The sequence below is a fragment of the Rhinoderma darwinii genome, chromosome 4, assembly GCF_050947455.1.
Source record: "Rhinoderma darwinii isolate aRhiDar2 chromosome 4, aRhiDar2.hap1, whole genome shotgun sequence".
Classification (NCBI taxonomy): Eukaryota; Metazoa; Chordata; class Amphibia; order Anura; family Rhinodermatidae; genus Rhinoderma; species Rhinoderma darwinii.
The window spans coordinates 399,297,069-399,320,255 of record NC_134690.1 but is presented as its reverse complement, the minus strand read 5'-3'; the positions used below and the strand labels follow the sequence as shown (position 1 = coordinate 399,320,255).

Sequence of the window (23,187 nt, the reverse complement as noted above, 5' to 3'; positions counted from 1 at the left end):
ATAACCACTATAATACTGCTACTATATACAAGAATATAACTACTATAATACTGCCTCCTATATCCAAGAATATAACTACTATAATACTGCCCCCTATATACAAGAATATAACTACTATAATACTGCCCCTATATACAAGAATATAACTACTATAATACTACCCCCTATATACAAGAATATAACTACTATAATACTGCCCCCTATATACAAGAATATAACTACTATAATACTACCCCCTATATACAAGAATATAACTACTATAATACTGCCCCCTATATACAAGAATATATCTACTATAATACTGCCTCCCTATATACAAGAATATAACTACTATAATACTGCTCCTATATATACAAGAATATAACTACTATAATACTGCTCCTATATATACAAGAATATAACTACTATAATACTGCCTCCCTATATACAAGAATATAACTACTATAATACTGCCCCCTATATACAGGAATATAACTACTATAATACTGCCCCTATATACAAGAATATAACTACTATAATACTGCCACCTATATACAAGAATATAACTAGTATAATACTGTCCCTATATTCAAGAATATAACTACTATAATACTGCCCCCTATATACAAGAATATAACTACTATAATACTGCCCCCTATATACAAGAATATAACTACTATAATACTGCCCCTATTTACAAGAATATAACTACTATAATACTGACCCTATATACAAGAATATAACTACTATAATACTGCCCCTATATACAAGAATATATCTACTATAATACTGCCCCTATATATAAAAATATAACTGCTATAATACTGCACCTATATACAAGAATATAACTACTATAATACTGCCCCCTATATAAGAGAATATAACTACTATAATACTGCCCCCTATATACAAGAATATAACTACTATAATACTGCTCCTATATACAAGAATATAACTACTATAATACTGCCCCCTATATACAAGAATATAACTACTACAATACTGCCCCCTATATACAAGAATATAACTACTATACTACTGCTCCTATATACAAGAATATAACTACTATAATACTTCCCCTATATACAAGAATATAACTACTATAATACTGCCCCTATATACAAGAATATAACTACTATAATACTGCCCCTATATACAAGAATCTAACTACTATAATACTACCCCTATATACAAGAATATAACTACTATATTTTCCCCTATATACAAGAATATAACTACCTCCTATGTAAAAGACTATAACTACTATAATACTGCCCCCTATATACAAGAATATAACTACTATAATACTGCTACAGAGGGTACACGGTCACCCCATTTATAACATATAGTGAACCTCTATGATATAAACTGAGTTCGGGGTAGAAGTCTCCATACAGCAGCTGAGAATTTCACTGTCCCACTAGATGTGGTGACTGCAGGGACAGGGACACAGCAGGGACATTACTCTGTAGATAAGTCTCTTGTATAAAGAGGACATTGGTTTTGTCGTCAGACGCTGGAATATCGCCTGCCGCCTGCTCCTATTCTTCACACTGTTCAAATTGATGGAGGTGATTTTCAGCCTCATCCTTGTTACATGTCTTTCCTACTTTTTTTCCTTCTTCCACTACTATGTCCTGTAACACCCCATCGTTTGGTGGACATTGGGGGGTCAGCATCTTCATCCTGAGGTTCGTCATCTGGGTTGTGTGAGGCAACTTGCTCCATCTCTGCTTCTTCTTCCTGGTCATCTTCCCCCAGCGCACAGTAACGTCCCCCAGTTATCGCCAGCACTGGAGACTCCGGTGATTTCTTTGCAGCAGTGATTTTTTTCCTAGAAGAATCATCTGTTTTACTTCTCCTTTTAACCGTCTGAAATCCCTCCTCATCCATACTGGTCGCTGCGGCTGGATCAGCTGGTTTTTTACTGGTCGCTGCGGCTGGATCAGCTGGTTTTTTACTGGTCGCTGCGGCTGGATCAGCTGGTTTTTTACTGGCTGCTGCGGCTGGATCAGCTGGTTTTTTACTGGTCGCTGCGGCTGGCTCAGCTGGTTCCTTACTGGTCGCTGCGGCTGGATCAGCTGGTTCCTTACTGGTGTTGGGCAGATGTTTAGATGTTTTGGTGACAGAGTGACTGGATATTTTGCTTTTAGCATGACCTCTATTTTCAGTGGCTGGTGACACTTGTGCAGCATCCATAGATGGGACATTCGTCTCTGGAGCAGGGTCTCTGGTACTTTGGCTCACATCATCGCTGGGGCTTCCAGGTTCTGGGGCCATATCTACACATATGGAGACATCCTCCTGCTCTTCCTCCATGGCTTCTTTAAAGGTCTCCTCCTTATTATGTTCTGCATGCGGACACTCCCGGAATGTATGCCCAGGTCCTAAGCACAGGTTACAGATGACAGGTCCTGTACAATCGTCCTTCACATGCCCAAACTGACCACATAGTGAGCACTTAATACGGGAACAGTTGAACGCCAGGTGTCTGCCCCCACATCTATGGCACCGTCGCAGTTGACCAGGGTAGTAACATACGCCTCTCTCCGAGCCCAGGTAGAAGGAGTGCGGCAGATGTCTGGTCACTCCATTCTCCTGAACCAGCTGGATCTTCACAGAATATCCTCCATTCCAGATCTCCTCCTCATCATAGATCTTTGTTGGCAGTCTCTTCACCTCACAATATCTGCTCAACCAGTGCTGCAAATCTGCCAGAGCCACCACCTCAGACTGGAACAGGACGGTGGCGGTGACTACCTGGGGTTTAGTCAGCTGGATGACATGTAGATGCTCCCACATCGCGTGCTCCTTTGTATCATTATAAATACTCCAGAATAAGTCTAGACTATATTGCAGCTTGAAACTGATGTCATAATTCCTGCTGGAGGGAACGTGGATCAGAGCGAACACCTCAGAAGCTTTAAACTTCATAAACTCCTTCAACAAAACTTTCCCAATGTGGAGTCTGGAGGGGAGGTTTTCCTCTGGTCCTGAGTACCTGATTCTGACCGTGTTCCTCCTCTGAGGTGTGGGGTTAGTCGGTCTTGTGACGCTGGAGAACAGTCTCCTGTACTGAGGTCTGTCAGCAGGTGGGTCAGGACTGGACCTCTCCTCAGCTGATTGTACTGCAGATCCTCCTGTGTCTGCTCCTGATCGCTGTGTAACCTGCACTCCATTCACTGACACTGCGGACGGCTGAACCTCCAGAACAGGGTCTGCAATGTCCGCCTCAGCCTGTGCCGCTGGTTCATCAGATATCAGACTGTCAATCACCGCGCTGACCGAGGTCTCACTTATAATATCAGGACATGAGGCACTTTCTTGCTCACTCCCAGGAGTGCCACTCGCATTCACTTCATCAGTACTGCACATAGAGTCTACTGCAGTTAACCCCTCGTAAGCTGGCACACATTTCTCTGCAGCTTTAGCAGCATTTGTGTTGGCTGATTGCACAGACCCCACACATGATGAGAGATGTGATCCTCCAGCCACCGCACACTCATATCTTCCAGGGTTTCCCTGCGCCACAATATTATACACAGCATTATAATATTATAGTCAGTGTCTTTTTTTGCAATGATATTTTTTCTCTTCACAGTTTGGGCTCTGGTCTCCCTTTTGTTCTCAATTGCCCAGTTCTTTATTTTTGGGACTGTGCATGATTCTTTCTGCAATCTCTCCTTCAATATCACCAGCTCACGTGTGCAAACATCCAGACACTCACATTTCATCAGCTTTGCCTTTGGATCAGTCTCTTGGTTAATTTCAGTTCTCAATTTGCGAACGTGCATTTCCATTTTAAAGATATTTTTCTTTGTCATTTTTGTGCACAATTCACCAACATCATGAGATTCAGTTGACTCACCAGCCACCATTTCCAGATCATCACCTCCACCATCTCCATGCTGCAGGTCAAACTCCAGACTCTGGGCTATCCCAGGATCATCAGCCCAGGACCCCTCCCCTCCACCTGGGTCAGAAGCCATGCATAGTCCTAACAGGGAGCTCACAAGCACACGTCTATCCTCTCCTATGGACAAGAATAGAACTACTATAATACTGCCCCCTATGTACAAGAATATAACTACTATAATACTGCCCCTATATACAAGAATATAACTACTATAATACTGTCCCCTATATACAAGAATATAACTACTATAATACTGCCCCCTATGTACAAGAATATAACCACTATAATACTGCTACTATATACAAGAATATAACTACTATAATACTGCCTCCTATATCCAAGAATATAACTACTATAATACTGCCCCCTATATACAAGAATATAACTACTATAATACTGCCCCTATATACAAGAATATAACTACTATAATACTACCCCCTATATACAAGAATATAACTACTATAATACTGCCCCCTATATACAAGAATATAACTACTATAATACTACCCCCTATATACAAGAATATAACTACTATAATACTGCCCCCTATATACAAGAATATATCTACTATAATACTGCCTCCCTATATACAAGAATATAACTACTATAATACTGCTCCTATATATACAAGAATATAACTACTATAATACTGCTCCTATATATACAAGAATATAACTACTATAATACTGCCTCCCTATATACAAGAATATAACTACTATAATACTGCCCCCTATATACAGGAATATAACTACTATAATACTGCCCCTATATACAAGAATATAACTACTATAATACTGCCACCTATATACAAGAATATAACTAGTATAATACTGTCCCTATATTCAAGAATATAACTACTATAATACTGCCCCCTATATACAAGAATATAACTACTATAATACTGCCCCCTATATACAAGAATATAACTACTATAATACTGCCCCTATTTACAAGAATATAACTACTATAATACTGCCCCCTATATACAAGAATATAACTACTATAATACTGCTCCTATATACAAGAATATAATTACTATAATCCTGACCCCTATGTACAAGAATATAACTACTATAATACTGCCCCTATATACAAGAATATAACTACTATAATACTGCCCCCTATATACAAGAATATAACTACTATAATACTGCCCCTATATACAAGAATATAACTACTATAATACTGCCCCCTATATACAAGAATATAACTACTATAATACTGTCCCTATATACAAGAATATAACTACTATAATACTGCCCCTATATACAAGAATATAACTACTATAATACTACCCCCTATATACAAGAATATAACTACTATAATACTGACCCTATATACAAGAATATAACTACTATAATACTGCCCCTATATACAAGAATATATCTACTATAATACTGCCCCTATATATAAAAATATAACTGCTATAATACTGCACCTATATACAAGAATATAACTACTATAATACTGCCCCCTATATAAGAGAATATAACTACTATAATACTGCCCCCTATATACAAGAATATAACTACTATAATACTGCTCCTATATACAAGAATATAACTACTATAATACTGCCCCCTATATACAAGAATATAACTACTACAATACTGCCCCCTATATACAAGAATATAACTACTATACTACTGCTCCTATATACAAGAATATAACTACTATAATACTTCCCCTATATACAAGAATATAACTACTATAATACTGCCCCTATATACAAGAATATAACTACTATAATACTGCCCCTATATACAAGAATCTAACTACTATAATACTACCCCTATATACAAGAATATAACTACTATAATATTGTCCCCTATATACAAGAATATAACTACCTCCTATGTAAAAGACTATAACTACTATAATACTGCCCCCTATATACAAGAATATAACTACTATAATACTGCTACAGAGGGTACACGGTCACCCCATTTATAACATATAGTGAACCTCTATGATATAAACTGAGTTCGGGGTAGAAGTCTCCATACAGCAGCTGAGAATTTCACTGTCCCACTAGATGTGGTGACTGCAGGGACAGGGACACAGCAGGGACATTACTCTGTAGATAAGTCTCTTGTATAAAGAGGACATTGGTTTTGTCGTCAGACGCTGGAATATCGCCTGCCGCCTGCTCCTATTCTTCACACTGTTCAAATTGATGGAGGTGATTTTCAGCCTCATCCTTGTTACATGTCTTTCCTACTTTTTTTCCTTCTTCCACTACTATGTCCTGTAACACCCCATCGTTTGGTGGACATTGGGGGGTCAGCATCTTCATCCTGAGGTTCGTCATCTGGGTTGTGTGAGGCAACTTGCTCCATCTCTGCTTCTTCTTCCTGGTCATCTTCCCCCAGCGCACAGTAACGTCCCCCAGTTATCGCCAGCACTGGAGACTCCGGTGATTTCTTTGCAGCAGTGATTTTTTTCCTAGAAGAATCATCTGTTTTACTTCTCCTTTTAACCGTCTGAAATCCCTCCTCATCCATACTGGTCGCTGCGGCTGGATCAGCTGGTTTTTTACTGGTCGCTGCGGCTGGATCAGCTGGTTTTTTACTGGTCGCTGCGGCTGGATCAGCTGGTTTTTTACTGGCTGCTGCGGCTGGATCAGCTGGTTTTTTACTGGTCGCTGCGGCTGGCTCAGCTGGTTCCTTACTGGTCGCTGCGGCTGGATCAGCTGGTTCCTTACTGGTGTTGGGCAGATGTTTAGATGTTTTGGTGACAGAGTGACTGGATATTTTGCTTTTAGCATGACCTCTATTTTCAGTGGCTGGTGACACTTGTGCAGCATCCATAGATGGGACATTCGTCTCTGGAGCAGGGTCTCTGGTACTTTGGCTCACATCATCGCTGGGGCTTCCAGGTTCTGGGGCCATATCTACACATATGGAGACATCCTCCTGCTCTTCCTCCATGGCTTCTTTAAAGGTCTCCTCCTTATTATGTTCTGCATGCGGACACTCCCGGAATGTATGCCCAGGTCCTAAGCACAGGTTACAGATGACAGGTCCTGTACAATCGTCCTTCACATGCCCAAACTGACCACATAGTGAGCACTTAATACGGGAACAGTTGAATGCCAGGTGTCTGCCCCCACATCTATGGCACCGTCGCAGTTGACCAGGGTAGTAACATACGCCTCTCTCCGAGCCCAGGTAGAAGGAGTGCGGCAGATGTCTGGTCACTCCATTCTCCTGAACCAGCTGGATCTTCACAGAATATCCTCCATTCCAGATCTCCTCCTCATCATAGATCTTTGTTGGCAGTCTCTTCACCTCACAATATCTGCTCAACCAGTGCTGCAAATCTGCCAGAGCCACCACCTCAGACTGGAACAGGACGGTGGCGGTGACTACCTGGGGTTTAGTCAGCTGGATGACATGTAGATGCTCCCACATCGCGTGCTCCTTTGTATCATTATAAATACTCCAGAATAAGTCTAGACTATATTGCAGCTTGAAACTGATGTCATAATTCCTGCTGGAGGGAACGTGGATCAGAGCGAACACCTCAGAAGCTTTAAACTTCATAAACTCCTTCAACAAAACTTTCCCAATGTGGAGTCTGGAGGGGAGGTTTTCCTCTGGTCCTGAGTACCTGATTCTGACCGTGTTCCTCCTCTGAGGTGTGGGGTTAGTCGGTCTTGTGACGCTGGAGAACAGTCTCCTGTACTGAGGTCTGTCAGCAGGTGGGTCAGGACTGGACCTCTCCTCAGCTGATTGTACTGCAGATCCTCCTGTGTCTGCTCCTGATCGCTGTGTAACCTGCACTCCATTCACTGACACTGCGGACGGCTGAACCTCCAGAACAGGGTCTGCAATGTCCGCCTCAGCCTGTGCCGCTGGTTCATCAGATATCAGACTGTCAATCACCGCGCTGACCGAGGTCTCACTTATAATATCAGGACATGAGGCACTTTCTTGCTCACTCCCAGGAGTGCCACTCGCATTCACTTCATCAGTACTGCACATAGAGTCTACTGCAGTTAACCCCTCGTAAGCTGGCACACATTTCTCTGCAGCTTTAGCAGCATTTGTGTTGGCTGATTGCACAGACCCCACACATGATGAGAGATGTGATCCTCCAGCCACCGCACACTCATATCTTCCAGGGTTTCCCTGCGCCACAATATTATACACAGCATTATAATATTATAGTCAGTGTCTTTTTTTGCAATGATATTTTTTCTCTTCACAGTTTGGGCTCTGGTCTCCCTTTTGTTCTCAATTGCCCAGTTCTTTATTTTTGGGACTGTGCATGATTCTTTCTGCAATCTCTCCTTCAATATCACCAGCTCACGTGTGCAAACATCCAGACACTCACATTTCATCAGCTTTGCCTTTGGATCAGTCTCTTGGTTAATTTCAGTTCTCAATTTGCGAACTTGCATTTCCATTTTAAAGATATTTTTCTTTGTCATTTTTGTGCACAATTCACCAACATCATGAGATTCAGTTGACTCACCAGCCACCATTTCCAGATCATCACCTCCACCATCTCCATGCTGCAGGTCAAACTCCAGACTCTGGGCTATCCCAGGATCATCAGCCCAGGACCCCTCCCCTCCACCTGGGTCAGAAGCCATGCATAGTCCTAACAGGGAGCTCACAAGCACACGTCTATCCTCTCCTATGGACAAGAATAGAACTACTATAATACTGCCCCCTATGTACAAGAATATAACTACTATAATACTGCCCCTATATACAAGAATATAACTACTATAATACTGTCCCCTATATACAAGAATATAACTACTATAATACTGCCCCCTATGTACAAGAATATAACCACTATAATACTGCTACTATATACAAGAATATAACTACTATAATACTGCCTCCTATATCCAAGAATATAACTACTATAATACTGCCCCCTATATACAAGAATATAACTACTATAATACTGCCCCTATATACAAGAATATAACTACTATAATACTACCCCCTATATACAAGAATATAACTACTATAATACTGCCCCCTATATACAAGAATATAACTACTATAATACTACCCCCTATATACAAGAATATAACTACTATAATACTGCCCCCTATATACAAGAATATATCTACTATAATACTGCCTCCCTATATACAAGAATATAACTACTATAATACTGCTCCTATATATACAAGAATATAACTACTATAATACTGCTCCTATATATACAAGAATATAACTACTATAATACTGCCTCCCTATATACAAGAATATAACTACTATAATACTGCCCCCTATATACAGGAATATAACTACTATAATACTGCCCCTATATACAAGAATATAACTACTATAATACTGCCACCTATATACAAGAATATAACTAGTATAATACTGTCCCTATATTCAAGAATATAACTACTATAATACTGCCCCCTATATACAAGAATATAACTACTATAATACTGCCCCCTATATACAAGAATATAACTACTATAATACTGCCCCTATTTACAAGAATATAACTACTATAATACTGCCCCCTATATACAAGAATATAACTACTATAATACTGCTCCTATATACAAGAATATAATTACTATAATCCTGACCCCTATGTACAAGAATATAACTACTATAATACTGCCCCTATATACAAGAATATAACTACTATAATACTGCCCCCTATATACAAGAATATAACTACTATAATACTGCCCCTATATACAAGAATATAACTACTATAATACTGCCCCCTATATACAAGAATATAATTACTATAATACTGCCTCTATATACAAGAATATAACTACTATAATACTGCCCCTATATACAAGAATATAACTACTATAATACTGCCCACTATATACAAGAATATAACTACTATAATACTGCTCCTATATACAAGAATATAACTTCTATAATACTGCTCCTATATACAAGAATATAACTACTATAATACAGCCCCCTATATACAAGAATATAACTACTATAATACTGCCCCTATATACAAGAATATAACTACTATAATACTGCCCCTATATACAAGAATATAACTACTATAATACTGCCCCTATATACAAGAATATAACTACTATAATACTGCTCCTATATACAAGAATATAACTACTATAATACTGCCCCTATATAAAAGAATATAACTACTATAATACTGCCCCTATATACAAGAATATAACTACTATAATACTGCCTCCTATATACAAGAATATAACTACTATAATACTGCCCTCTATATACAAGAATATAACTACTATAATACTGCCTCCTATATACAAGAATATAACTACTATAATACTGCTCCTATATACAAGAATATAACTACTATAATACTGCCCTCTATATACAAGAATATAACTACTATAATACTGCCTCCTATATACAAGAATATAACTACTATAATACTGCCCCTATATACAAGAATATAACTACTATAATACTGCTCCTATATACAAGAATATAACTACTATAATACTGCTCCTATATACAAGAATATAACTACTATAATACTGCCCCCTATCTACAAGAATATAACTACTATAATACTGCCCCCTATATACAAGTATATAACTACTATAATACTGTCCCCTATATACAAGAATATAACTACTATAATACTGCCCCTATATACAAGAATATAACTACTATAATACTGCTCCCTATATACAAGAATATAACTACTATAATACTGCCCCTATATACAAGAATATAACTACTATAATACTGCCCCCTATATACAAGAATATAACTACTATAATACTGCCCCCTATGTACAAGAAAATATTCAGCATTTCAAGCGTGTTACCAGTGTGAGGCATCTTTAGATTATTATATATGGTGGGGGTTTCTGCACTCACCTCCTCGGAGATCAGAGGATGCAGCAATATATGCAAATGTATCCAGGTTGATGATGTCTATAACGGGACTCACCACACGAGTCGGCTCCTATGAATACATAAATACATATGTAGTGAAATAATCTCGTCCTTCTCATTTCTAGAGACTTCCCGTAGAGCTATTTTTGATTTGCACTTTTTGAATTCTCCCATCATGAAGGGGGAGTCTTCCCTGTCGCTGTGTAGATATTCTTATGAAATGTCTCACCTCTTTCACTCTTTTCAGTAGGGGAGGGAGCCAGTCCTTATTGACTTCACAGTGACTGTCCAGGAAGGTGAGCACTCCGGCCTTAGCAAGTTCTGCCCCTCTTACTCGAGACCGAATCAAACCTGCACAGACAAAAGTTAAGGCAATCAATGACGTGATACATTTAAAGGAACAGTTAACATATAGTGAACCCTATAGAAAGAGCTCATGAGATCAGTCACACATCTGTACCTAAATAATTCTGGAGGTTCTCAGCACTGGAGACGTGTTACATGAAGTAGTGATTATGGGGCGGGGAGTTTCTGCACTTTTGTGTAATGCCATTAAAGAACACTACAGTCACAACCTCTCCCAGCATAAAATGGCTGATAATAGAGAACAATAGATAATATAGATGATATAATAACTCATATGTTGGAGTCTGATGCGCTGCCTCTCCACCATGATTTACATCTTAGCTCTGCTTGTTCAGGTTGGCTCCTGTACATGAGCTCAAGCCCATCACAAAGTTCAGCAGGATGTGAATGGAGAGCTAAACTAGAAAGAACTAACAACCAATAATAATAATAATAGGATTATCAGATAAGGAGAACGCTACTAACAGCTGAGTACTATGGGATGCCCTCTGACCAATGTCTAATTTAGGGACCAACCCTGAGGACAGCAAGGTCTCTTCTCCCTTTTAACTCCATTGGCAGCTTAACTGTTGACAGGGAGTGATATGGAACAGGGTTGTCATACTGGAGCCCTTAATCCATGTTATGACCTGCTAACAGAAGACAACCTATACAGAAGGCAAGGGAGACCAGCCAGTTAGGTATCCAGCTAGGACCTCAAGGTCCAAAGGTCCAGAGGACTTACAAGCCTCCTTTCATTCATACATAGACAGTGTAGACCACGTGTGCCTATATTTATTCCGTTTGAAGCTATTGCTCTACTGATTGAGTCTTTCACATTTAGTGACATCACCCTACCGGAAATGATGACATCATCAGTCCCCGTCTGGAGTTCCCTGGGCTGGCCTGATCTAGGAATGTCTGCAACTTTTGCAGGACCTTTCTGCATAGGCTCTAGAAGATTAACATATCCTGAGACTCGGGTGAAAAATAAACAAGAACTAAACCCTAATATTCGCCCTAATAATTGACTGCCGGCGTCTCTTGTTCTGTTGTCTTTTGAAGACACGGCTGGGGAACAATGAAATATAACTTGCGCAAGATCATAAAAGTGAATTTCAAATTCAGAACTTGGAGAGTTCATAGACAATACACTTTTCGGATTTACTCCAAGGTCTCAGCAGGATTCATGGAAAAAGAGAATCAGCACATTCAGCCCAAACATTAGAAATGGTGATTTACTATGTAATGCTAGAAAATACGACTCCATACCCAACATTCCAGCATGCAACGTAAACATAAAACCGCAAATACTATTATCGGGGGGTGTAAATATTTATGTGTGAATATAATATTGTTGTTGGATTACTTCTACTGTCATTGTAGTTCTTAAAGATGTAGCTTGGGCCGGATTTTATCACGAGTAAATGGGTAATTGCCCCGGTTCCACCATAATCGGCACGCTCCATAACCCCCCTCTGGGTGCCCACTTGTGATATTATTTAGGCAATAAATTGCAATATTATCCATATGGCTCTATTATGTAGCAAATGTTTGGCAACATTGTATGGCACTATGTGTCGGTATTATTGAGGCAGTATTACCCCTCCTCCCAAAGAAAATGAGAGTAATGCCCCCTTCTTATGTCCAAGGTCCCGCCAGTCTCCCTGGTCTTACCCTCAACATAGGTTTTAAGATGCATTTAAATGCATTAGAATCTGAGCAGCCTTTTCATTCTTTATCCGTTATTTGTAAATGGACCAGGACAGAACAACCAGTAGCCAATCACATCATGGAAATGACAGCAGCAGGAGAGGAGTGTGTTGATCTTGTGGGGGACAGTGACCTGTCTACACGTGTGATGATGTTAGTGAGAACAGGGATTCAGATGACAGGTTCAGTGTCAAGATGTGAGAAGGCCAATGGGAGCAGGAGGGAAATCACAGGCCCCATGCACACGGCCGTAAAAACTCTCCGCAATTACGGACTCATGCATTTCTATTGCCCATGGACACCTTTCCGTATCGCTACGGATGGGTGTTCGTGCCGTAAAAATGTTCCAAAAATTATGGAACATGCCCGTTATTTTGCATTTTACGTGCCGTGCTCCTATACCTGGTCGCGTGGGCCGTGATTACGGGCACGGCCGTGAGCATGGGGCCTAAGAGTTACATAGTGGGAGGACCAAGGTCCCCAGCAGCACAGAGTATTTCAGGAGATGAGTGTGCTGATCTTGTCAATAGCAGTGACCTGTCCTCTCATGTGATGATGTTAGTGAGGACGGGGCTGCATGTGACGGGGGCAGAGTCATGATGTGAGGAGGGGAATGGAGGCAAGTGGGAGGTCACAGACAGAGTTACATAGCAGAAGTCCAAACTTTCAAAGATTCGAAAGAGGGACAAATCACGTGACGTGCGAGGCGGCAATTTTTTTTGTAACTTTATGCCATGCCTCTAACCCTACCCAATACATGCCTATACACATAGTGCCCCCATTAGTATCCAGACTTCATAGCTGCCCCCACACAGTATAATGCCCCCATAGTGCTCCCACAGTATAATGCCCCATAGTGCCCCACACAGTGTTATGCCCCCATAGTGCCCTCACATAGTATTATGCCCCAATAGTGCAATCCACATAGTGTAATGCTCCCATAGTGCCCCATCCACCGTATAATGCCACCGTAGTGCCTTTCCACATGCAATATAATGCCACCATAGTGCTCCCATACAGTATAATGCCCCCATAGTGCCCTCACATAGTGTACTGCCACCGTAGTGCCTCCCCACACTTAGTATAATGCCCCCATAGTGCTCCCACACAGTATAATGCCCCCATAGTGCCCTCACATAGTGTACTGCCACCGTAGTGCCTCCCCACTCTTAGTATAATGCCACCATACTGCCCCCACACAGTATAATGACCCCGTAGTGCCTCCCCACACTCAGTATAATACGCCCATAGTGCCCTCCCCACACAGTATAATGCCCCCACAGTGCCATCTAAAAATGAGGATGCAGATACAGTTGAAACCGGGATGTGCCACTGGCTTCCTGAAACACTGGGAAATCGCCTGGAATCGGGGACAGTCCCGCTGAATCTGGGATGGTTGGGAGGATGATGTTGAAAAAAAGGAGGCTCCCCAGCAGCACAGAGTATTTCAGGTGAGAAGCGTGTTGATCTTGAGAGAAACAGTGACCCTTCCTCTGATGTGATGATGTCAGTGAGGACAGGGCTGCAGGTGACAGGGGCGATGTTGTGATGTATAAGTATTCTGCTATGGAAATGTCATTGCTCCTTTTAGACTCTGACACGAAAAACAAACGCTGCAAATATCCAGGATCCACCATGACAGCAAGTAAAGATCCCCCCGACCCTCAATGTTAAAATTGTGAGATGGTAACTTCATCTTTTTACCTAATAATTGTAATAATTCACCGGAACAAAAAAAGAAACAAAAATATTCATTAGTAACGCTGGAAACCTCAGGAGCCGGAAACAACGGCGCGATCCTACAATAAAGCAGAAGCGATAAAAGTGACACATGGCAGGGAAAATGAAAGACCTGGAGAGGCCTCCATCATTTTGATAACTAATTTAACTTGTTCCACAGAGGAGAATCAGACTATGAATTTTAAAGAGGCTCCGACGCGCTTCACTTCACATCTACAGCGACAATCTCCGACCGTCGCAGGAAGTTCCTTTCAAACTTTCTCCGCTGATTGAATCAGCAAAGACCAAATGAAAACACATTGGATTTTGAGATAAAGTGATGCGCGAAATATGTTTCATCCGCTGGCGTTTATAAACAGCGCTAGACGAGTAAGTAAAGATCGCGAGTGATCAGATGATTGATGTTTGTCTGGAATTGGGAAATACAAAGGTAAAACCCACCAACGTATTCAACGGAGGAAATAAATAACCAAGAGATCATTTCACCTTCTGTTTTTGTGCCAATACTGAAAATGTTTGCAAAAGTTGAAGAACAAAAACCGTGAACTTCTCGCCTCCCCCCTGACTGGCGTCCATTATGCACTTTGTGCTTTCTTGGTGGTCTGGGGTAGTGAATGGAATAATGCCCATTTCCCTGGTGCTATAGGTTAGTGGTAGGTTTCATGGCTTCTTTCCTAGTGGTCTAGGGTAGTAGAGAAATAAATGACTGATTCCCCGGTGGGCTAGAGTAGTGAATGGGTTAATGCCCGGTTTCTCTGGTGGTCTAGTGTTGTAGAGGGGTTAATACTCATTTTTATGGTCATCTAGACTAGTAAAGGGGTTAATGCTGTTTACCTGGTGGTCTAGGGTTGTAGAGGGGTTAATCTACATTTCCCTTGTGGTCGAGGGTAGTAGAGAGTTTAATGTGAGTTTCCCTGGTGGTCTAGGGTAGTGGAGGGGTTAATGCCCATTTTTCTGCCAATCTAGACTAGAAGAGGGGTTAATGCTGTTTACCTGGTGGTCTAGGCTAGTAGAGGGGTTAAGACAGATTCCCTGGTGGTCTGGGCTAGTAGAGGGGTTAGTGTCCATTTCCTTTACTGTCTAGGGTAGTAGAGGGGTTACGGTCTATGTACCTAGTGGTCTAGGGTTATGGAGGGGTTAATGTCAGTTTCCCTAGTGGTCTAGGGTAGTAAAGGGGTTAATGTCGGTTTCCCTGGTGGTCATGGGCAGTATAAGGGTTGATGTAATTTCCCCGGTGGACTAGGGTACTAGAGGGGTTAATTTCAGTGTCCCTGGTGGTCTAGGGTAGTAAAGGGTTAAATGTAATTTCCCTGGTGGACTAGGGTAGTGGAGTGGTTAATTTCATTTTTCTTGGTGGTCTAGGAAAGTAAAGGGGTTAATGCCGTTTCCCTGGTGGTCTAGGTTAGTGGAGGGAATGTTGTCTATATCTCTGGTGGTCAAGGATAGTGCAGGGGTTAATATCAGTTTCCCTGGTAGTCTAGGGGAGTGTAAAGGTTAATGTTAGTTTCCCTGGTGGTCTCGGGTAGTAGAGGGGTTAACACCTGATTTCCTGGTGGTCTCGGGTAGTAAAAGGGTTAACACCTGCCTTCATGGTGGTCTCGGGTAGTAGAGGGGTTAACAGCTGCTTTCTTGGTGGTCTCGGGTAGTAGAGGGGTTAACATCTGCTTTCCTGGTGGTCTCGGGTAGTAGAGGGGTTAAAACCTGCTATTCTGGTGGTCTCGGGTAGTAGAGGGGTTAACACCTGCCTTCATGGTGGTCTCGGGTAGTAGAGGGGTTAACAGCTGCTTTCTTGGTGGTCTCGGGTAGTACAGGGGTTAACATCTGCTTTCCTGGTGGTCTCGGGTAGTAGAGGGGTTAAAACCTGCTATTCTGGTGGTCTCGGTTAGTAGAGGGGTTAACAGCTGCTTTCCTGGTGGTCTCGGGTAGTAGAGGGGTTAAAACCTGCTATTCTGGTGGTCTCGGTTAGTAGAGGGGTTAACAGCTGCTTTCCTGGTGGTCTCGGGTAGTAGAGGGGTTAACACCTGCTTTCCTGGTGGTCTCGGGTAGTAGAGGGGTTAACACCTGCTTTCCTGGTGGTCTCGGGTAGTAGAGGGGTTAAAACCTGCTATTCTGGTGGTCTCGGGTAGTAGAGGGGTTAACAGCTGCTTTCCTGGTGGTCTCGGGTAGTAGAGGGGTTAACAGCTGCTATTCTGGTGGTCTCGGGTAGTAGAGGGGTTAACAGCTGCTATTCTGGTGGTCTCGGGTAGTAGAGGGGTTAACAGCTGCTTTCCTGGTGGTCTCGGGTAGTAGAGGGGTTAAAACCTGCTATTCTGGTGGTCTCGGGTAGTAGAGGGGTTAACACCTGCTTTCCTGGTGGTCTCGGGTAGTAGAGGGGTTAACAGCTGCTTTCCTGGTGGTCTCGGGTAGTAGAGGGGTTAACAGCTGCTATTCTGGTGGTCTCGGGTAGTAGAGGGGTTAACACCTGCTTTCCTGGTGGTCTCGGGTAGTAGAGGGGTTAATGTCCGTTTTTTACTCGTTTTATTTCTAGAGGACACCCGGGGTCTGGCATGGTCGGGGGACTTTAGTCTGCGGGATGGGAGGTGTAGAACATGATTCTTGTGACAAGCTGATTGTTTCCTTCCCTTACGTTCAGTAACGTCATTGCCTGATGTCTCCTGTATGTGGGAGGACACAAGAGAAGAAACTGCTGGGAAACCTCATGAATATTCTGCAGATAATTATAAATAAATGATGCAGATCAATAAATTCTACTCCCAGAATTTACACATTTACATTTTGCGTCATTTTGTTTTTTCTTAAAAATAACAAAATTCTAAGACAACAAATTTATAAAAGTAAATTCCTGGAAATTCTATAATAAGACATTTAAATGCCAATGATTTCCAGTGAGGAACACAACATGCAAAGTTTTCGGTTGCCCACTCAATGGCAGATGTGGCTGTCTGATCCCACTGCCAACTCGTCATCTCTGGAGCCAATTTGGGTCCGACTGTAGAAATCTATAGGGGAGTGAAGAATTATTTCTTGGTAGACTAATGGCCTCACATTAAGGTAAATGCAATAATTTGTATCCGCTGCCTCCATAACCCTCAGAAACAACGTGACCAGCAAACTTATATATCAATTCATTCCCCCAAAAATGTTACTTATCATAAAGTGAAAGTCCAGCCTACATCATCTGAATCGGTACAACATTCTGTGCCGATGAATATATCTATATAGTGGTTAGAGCTCTGTCGTCATGATACAGAGCTCCAAATCCCCTGTATAGTGGTAGAGTTAAATGATAAAATTATGGGTACCTGCAGTCACCACTAGGGGGAGCTTACTGGTTATTCATTAAAGAACTTCTGACATGTCTGAATTAGGGGCTTAAATACTTTAATGGTCTGGTCTGTGGTCTAAAATAATGAAGTGGTCTTGGGTCTGAATGTGGTCTAGTCCAGCACATAGCTGAGAACATATTGTCACTGTTACACATTGTATGCCAAGTTCAATGAATTGCCTATTAAAGGGTAACTCCGGTGAAAACTTTGTGTTCCACTGCCTTGGCTTGACTTCACACATTTTACTTGCAATACCAGGTCTGACCACATGGTGTGCTGTGAAGAAATCCATCTATCACAGAATACTTTTTATTCAAGGGCATGTTGCAAAATACCGCATAGTGCCATCTAGTGGCAGAAATATGTAGTACACAAAAAAAAAATCTATATTATTACATTTCTGATTGGTTGCGGTGAAATGCAGCATGTATCCTATACAGGACCACTCACTGCAGTCAGCAGGCAACAAGCAGGATCCATCAATTTCTGGGATGATATAAGGACAGCATTCAGCCTGATTGGATTGATGATCTATAAACAAATGTCACTACTGTTTACATGCATAATTATTACTTTCATTCCTGCCGGAAAAATGTAATTCCCACCGTCTAAATGGTTTTACCCTGAACTCAATAAGCGGAGGACAGCGGTGATCTGGTCTGTCCATGAATCATCGGCGAGAGCTCTGCTTCCAGTCATGACGGAGATGCATGGGATATGTTATAGGCATCTACTCCTCTGATATAAGGGGAGTGCAATCCGTGGATAATGATACAGCGCTGGAAGGGGGGGGGGGCGGTGGCGCTGTATTACAGACAATGGAGCTTGTTAGGCGCGATTTATTCTCAAACATAAAGGAATTGTTTTTTATATCAGAACCCGGATTCTGATTGATTACTCCAAAACTGGAAGAGGAATAACGCAGAGGATTTTACGGGGATGTTTAATGCAAGGAGAGACGTACGGCGCAAATCAGATTTTATGTGCCTATAAAATTCTAATATTTCCTATCCACCTTTAAATAGCAGAAGTAAGATAGAAGATATGAGGACACATATAAATAATGACACATTGTAACAAACAAAGCTCAGACGAAAGGGAACGGGGTTCTCTGCTTTAGACAATCCCTGTATTTTTAGAAGGGTCTTTAATAATAACATAAATTGTCCTCCTGCTGTGACCCATCAGCGATCAGCTGTCATCCTATGGAAAACCTAGCATTAAGTTTTCCTGCAGTGCCCCCACAGGGGAAATAAAGAATTACACTGTGTCCATTCATATCAATTGTTTCACTTGTACTAGCACTGGAAGGGGGGAAGATAAAATGAATGCCTCCCACAACACTAAATATTTTTCCCTGTTTCGTAATGTTTTTTATAATTTGGATCTCAATATGAGATAAAACACGACCAAGATAGGAGAGTAGATCAGGGCAACCCCTTCCGATTTGCAGATCTGCCAAAAGTGAACTGCTTTTTGCGGTGGCTCTCCACTCTCGCTGATAGGGCAAATGGAAAGAGGTTTTCCTTGTAAGAAAAGCCCTTTAAATAAAGACAACGGTTCACATTAAAGGGGTCCTCCGCTTTAGAGAATCTCTACTTGTTAGAAGTCTCCCTTTTACAATAAGCAACTTATAAAGTGTCCTCCTGCTGGAACTCCCAGCGATCAGCTGTGATCTATGGGCAAAACTGACAGCAAGTGTACAATTTCTCTGCAGCGCCACCACAGGGGAAATGAAGAATTACACAGTGTCCATTCATATCAATGAGTTGTCTGTGTAATACAGGACAGGACAGGTCCTCCAGAGAGAGAGAGAGAGAGAGACGCTCTATGTAATTGCTTTACAATCTGCCCAAGAGATGAGGATTATGTACTGAGAACCCCCCCCCCCCCCCCCCGATATTAACTCAGAATTGCCTAATAGGGGGTATGGAAATGGGTTTTCTAAGCTGGACAACCACTTTAAGCTGCCATCAGTTTGGCGCTGACTAATCTGGGGTGCGGAATCTAAGGAATTTCCCCCATTCTTTACCATTAAACCAGTAAGGAGGTATGGACTTTACCATCAGATTCCTACGTCGCAGTCCTCAGAGAAGTCGAAATTGGCAACGAAAGCGCTACTTGTTATGGCGCCCCCTATGTGTAAAATGTTTATGTTTTGCATGATCTAACAGAGAAATGTAAAATTGAAACAATAATAGCTCGATGCTACCACCAGGGGGCTATCTACATTTGGCCGGATTCACACAGGCGTGTGAATTACGGACCCATTCATTTCTATGGGCTACGGACAACTTTCCATATTTTTACGGACGGGTGTCTCTCCATGGAAGACTATGGGCGCTTCCGTAATTACGAAAGCGTTGCTGTGAGACGCCAGGGGATTACCTAAGGTTCCTCCGTTTTTTTTGTGGATCCGTAAATACGGATTCATTACGGATGCAATACAAACCGTAATTATGGACACCCTTCCGTAAATGTGGACGATTTATGGATGACTATAAATTACTACGATCCGTATTTACGGACGTATTTACGGATGGATGAAAAATATAGTCGTGTGCAAGTGGCCTAAACCTTTTAACAAATAGGATGAATTAGTGACTTATATTTACTGGGATATTTTTTAATTTTAGGGGCAAATACACTTTTGATTATTAAATTTTTGAACTGTTCCTATAAAAAAAATCATTAGGTTGTTCTGTGTTCTGCGGCTCTGAGCTTATCAGCTGCTCGCAGTCCTCATGCTCCGAGCTGCTGTCCCTTAATGTTAAGGTCATTCCTGTAGATGGGTCTCCTGATAAGCTCGTACCTTCCCTCTGGTCGTTGTGTAAGCACTTCACTTTCGGTAACTTGCAGAGAAGCCGGCAGTCATCCGCTGTCAAAGCAGAAAAAAACTGTGTTAATAGAAAAGCTTTGGTTTATCAGACGTCCAGGGAAGAAGATTTAGGTCAGAGCCGAGAGAAGTAATAAAACCTCATGTGATACAGATCCTATATATATATATAATGCTGTAAAGTAAAAATGCTTTCAAAAATATAAGTGTTAATAGGTTTTTTTCTCAATTAACAAAACACTAAGTGAATGAACAGATATATCAATATTTGGTGTGACCACCCTTTGCCTCCAAAACATCATCAATTCTTCTAGGTATACTTGAACAAATTCATGGATTTTGTAGGATTATAGTCAGGTGTGTGATTAACCAATTATACCAAACAGGTGATAATGATCATTATTTTCATATGTAGGTTAAAACACAGTCATTAACTGTAACAGAAACAGTTGTGTATGAGGCTTAAAACTGGGTGAGGAACAGCCAAACTCTGCTACAAAGGTGAGGTTGTGGAAGACAGTTTCATGTCACAGGTTCACCATGGCAAGACTGAGCACAGCAACAAGACTCAAGGTAGTTATACTGCATCAGCAAGGTCTCTCCCAGGCAAAGATGTCAAAGCAGACGGGGAATCAAGATGTGCTGTTCAAGCTCAAAAGAAACGGGCAATGTTGAGGACCATAGATGCAGTGGTTCGGCCAAGGAAACTTATTGCAGCAGATCAAAGACATCATGCTGACTTCCCTTCAAAATCTGAAGACGTACAGCAGTGCCATCAGCTCAAAACTGGCAGAAAACAGCGGGATCCATGTACACCCATCTACTGTTCTAAAAAGTTTGGCCAGAAATAGTCTTCATGGAAGAATTGCAGCCAAAAAGCCAAACCTTCTACTTGGAAACAAGGCCAAGTGACCAACTATGCACGAAAACAGAGGAACCGGGGTGCAGAAAAATGGCAGCAGGTGATATGAACTGATGATTCAAAATGTGAAATATTTGTCTGTAACAGAAGGCAGTTTGTACGCCGAAGGGCTGGAGAGCGGTACAATAATGAGGGTCTGCAGGCGGCAGTGAAGCATGGTGGAGGGTCCTGGAGAGCGGTACAATAATGAGGGTCTGCAGGCAGCAGTGAAGATGGTGGAGGGTCCTGGAGGGCGGTACAATAATGAGGGTCTGCAGGAAACAGTGAAGATTGTGGAGGTTCCTGGAGAGCAGTACAATAATGAGCGTCTGCAGGCAGCAGTGAAGCATGGTGGAGGGTCCTGGAGAGCGGTACAATAATGAGGGTCTGCAGGCAGCAGTGAAGATGGTGGAGGGTCCTGGAGAGCGGTATAATAATGAGGGTCTGCAGGCAGCAGTGAAGCATGGTGGAGGGTCCTGGAGAGCGGTACAATAATGAGGGTCTGCAGGCAGCAGTGAAGATGGTGGAGGGTCCTGGAGAGCGGTACAATAATGAGGGTCTGCAGGCAGCAGTGAAGATGGTGGAGGGTCCTGGAGAGCGGTACAATAATGAGGGTCTGCAGGCAGCAGTGAAGATGGTGGAGGGTACTTGCTGGTGCTGCATTTCAGCAAATGGAGTTGAGTATTTGGTCAGGATTAAAGGTGTCCTCAATGCTGAGAAATACAGGCAGATACTTACCCATCATGCAATACCATCAGGGAGGCATCTGATTGGCTCCAAATTTTTTCTCCAGCCGAACAACGACCCCAAACATCCATCCAATGTCATTAAGAACTATCTTCAGCATAAAAAAGAACAAGGAGCCCTGGAAGTGATGATGTGGCCCCCACAGAGCCCTGATCTCAACAACATCGACTCTGTCCGGGATTACAGGAAGAGACAGAAGGATTTGAGGAAGCGACATCCGCAGAAGATCTGCGGTTAGATCTCCAAATTGTTTGGAACAACCTCCCCGCCGAGTTCCTTCAAAAACTGTGTGCAAGTAGCTAGAAGAATTGATGCTGTTTTGAAGGCAAAGGGCGGTCACACCAAATATTGATTTGGTTTAGATTTCTCTTCTGCGCATTCACTTTCTATTTTGTTAATTGCTAAAAAAAAATATTAATACTTTTGCACAGTACTGTATATATAATAAATACCCCCATACAGTGACCATATAACAGCTCCATACATAAAGTAATCTAGTAACGTTATACAATGTATCAATAATACCGACATACAAGTAATATTAACCCCCTGGAGACACAGACAATTTTCTATTTTTCATTTTTGCTTTTTGCTCCCCATCTTCCAGGAGCCATAACCTTTTTATTTTTCCATTGACATAGACGTATGAGGGCTCGTTATTTTGCAAGACAAGTTGTAGTTTCTAATGGCGCCATTTATTGTACCGCATAATGGACTGGGAAGCTGAAAAAAAATCCTTTGTGGGGTGGAATGTGGAAAAAATGCAGTGATTCCTCCATTGTTGTTTGGGTTTCAATTTTACGCCGTTCACCCTGCGGTAAAAACGAC

At 41.8% G+C, this 23,187-nt stretch overlaps 1 protein-coding gene across 1 annotated transcript in view; it reads right to left on the bottom strand.

The window, feature by feature from the left end:
- The window catches only part of GALNT14 (polypeptide N-acetylgalactosaminyltransferase 14), a 422,900-nt gene that overhangs the window by 84,606 nt on the left and 315,107 nt on the right, over window positions 1-23,187 (bottom strand). The window contains exons 5-7 of the mRNA XM_075863437.1: window positions 20,688-20,753; window positions 10,981-11,102; window positions 10,734-10,821 (exon numbers count right to left, since the gene is read on the bottom strand). Of these exons, the coding sequence (XP_075719552.1) occupies window positions 10,734-10,821; window positions 10,981-11,102; window positions 20,688-20,753 (276 nt within the window). The remainder of the gene's footprint in view (window positions 1-10,733; window positions 10,822-10,980; window positions 11,103-20,687; window positions 20,754-23,187) is intronic.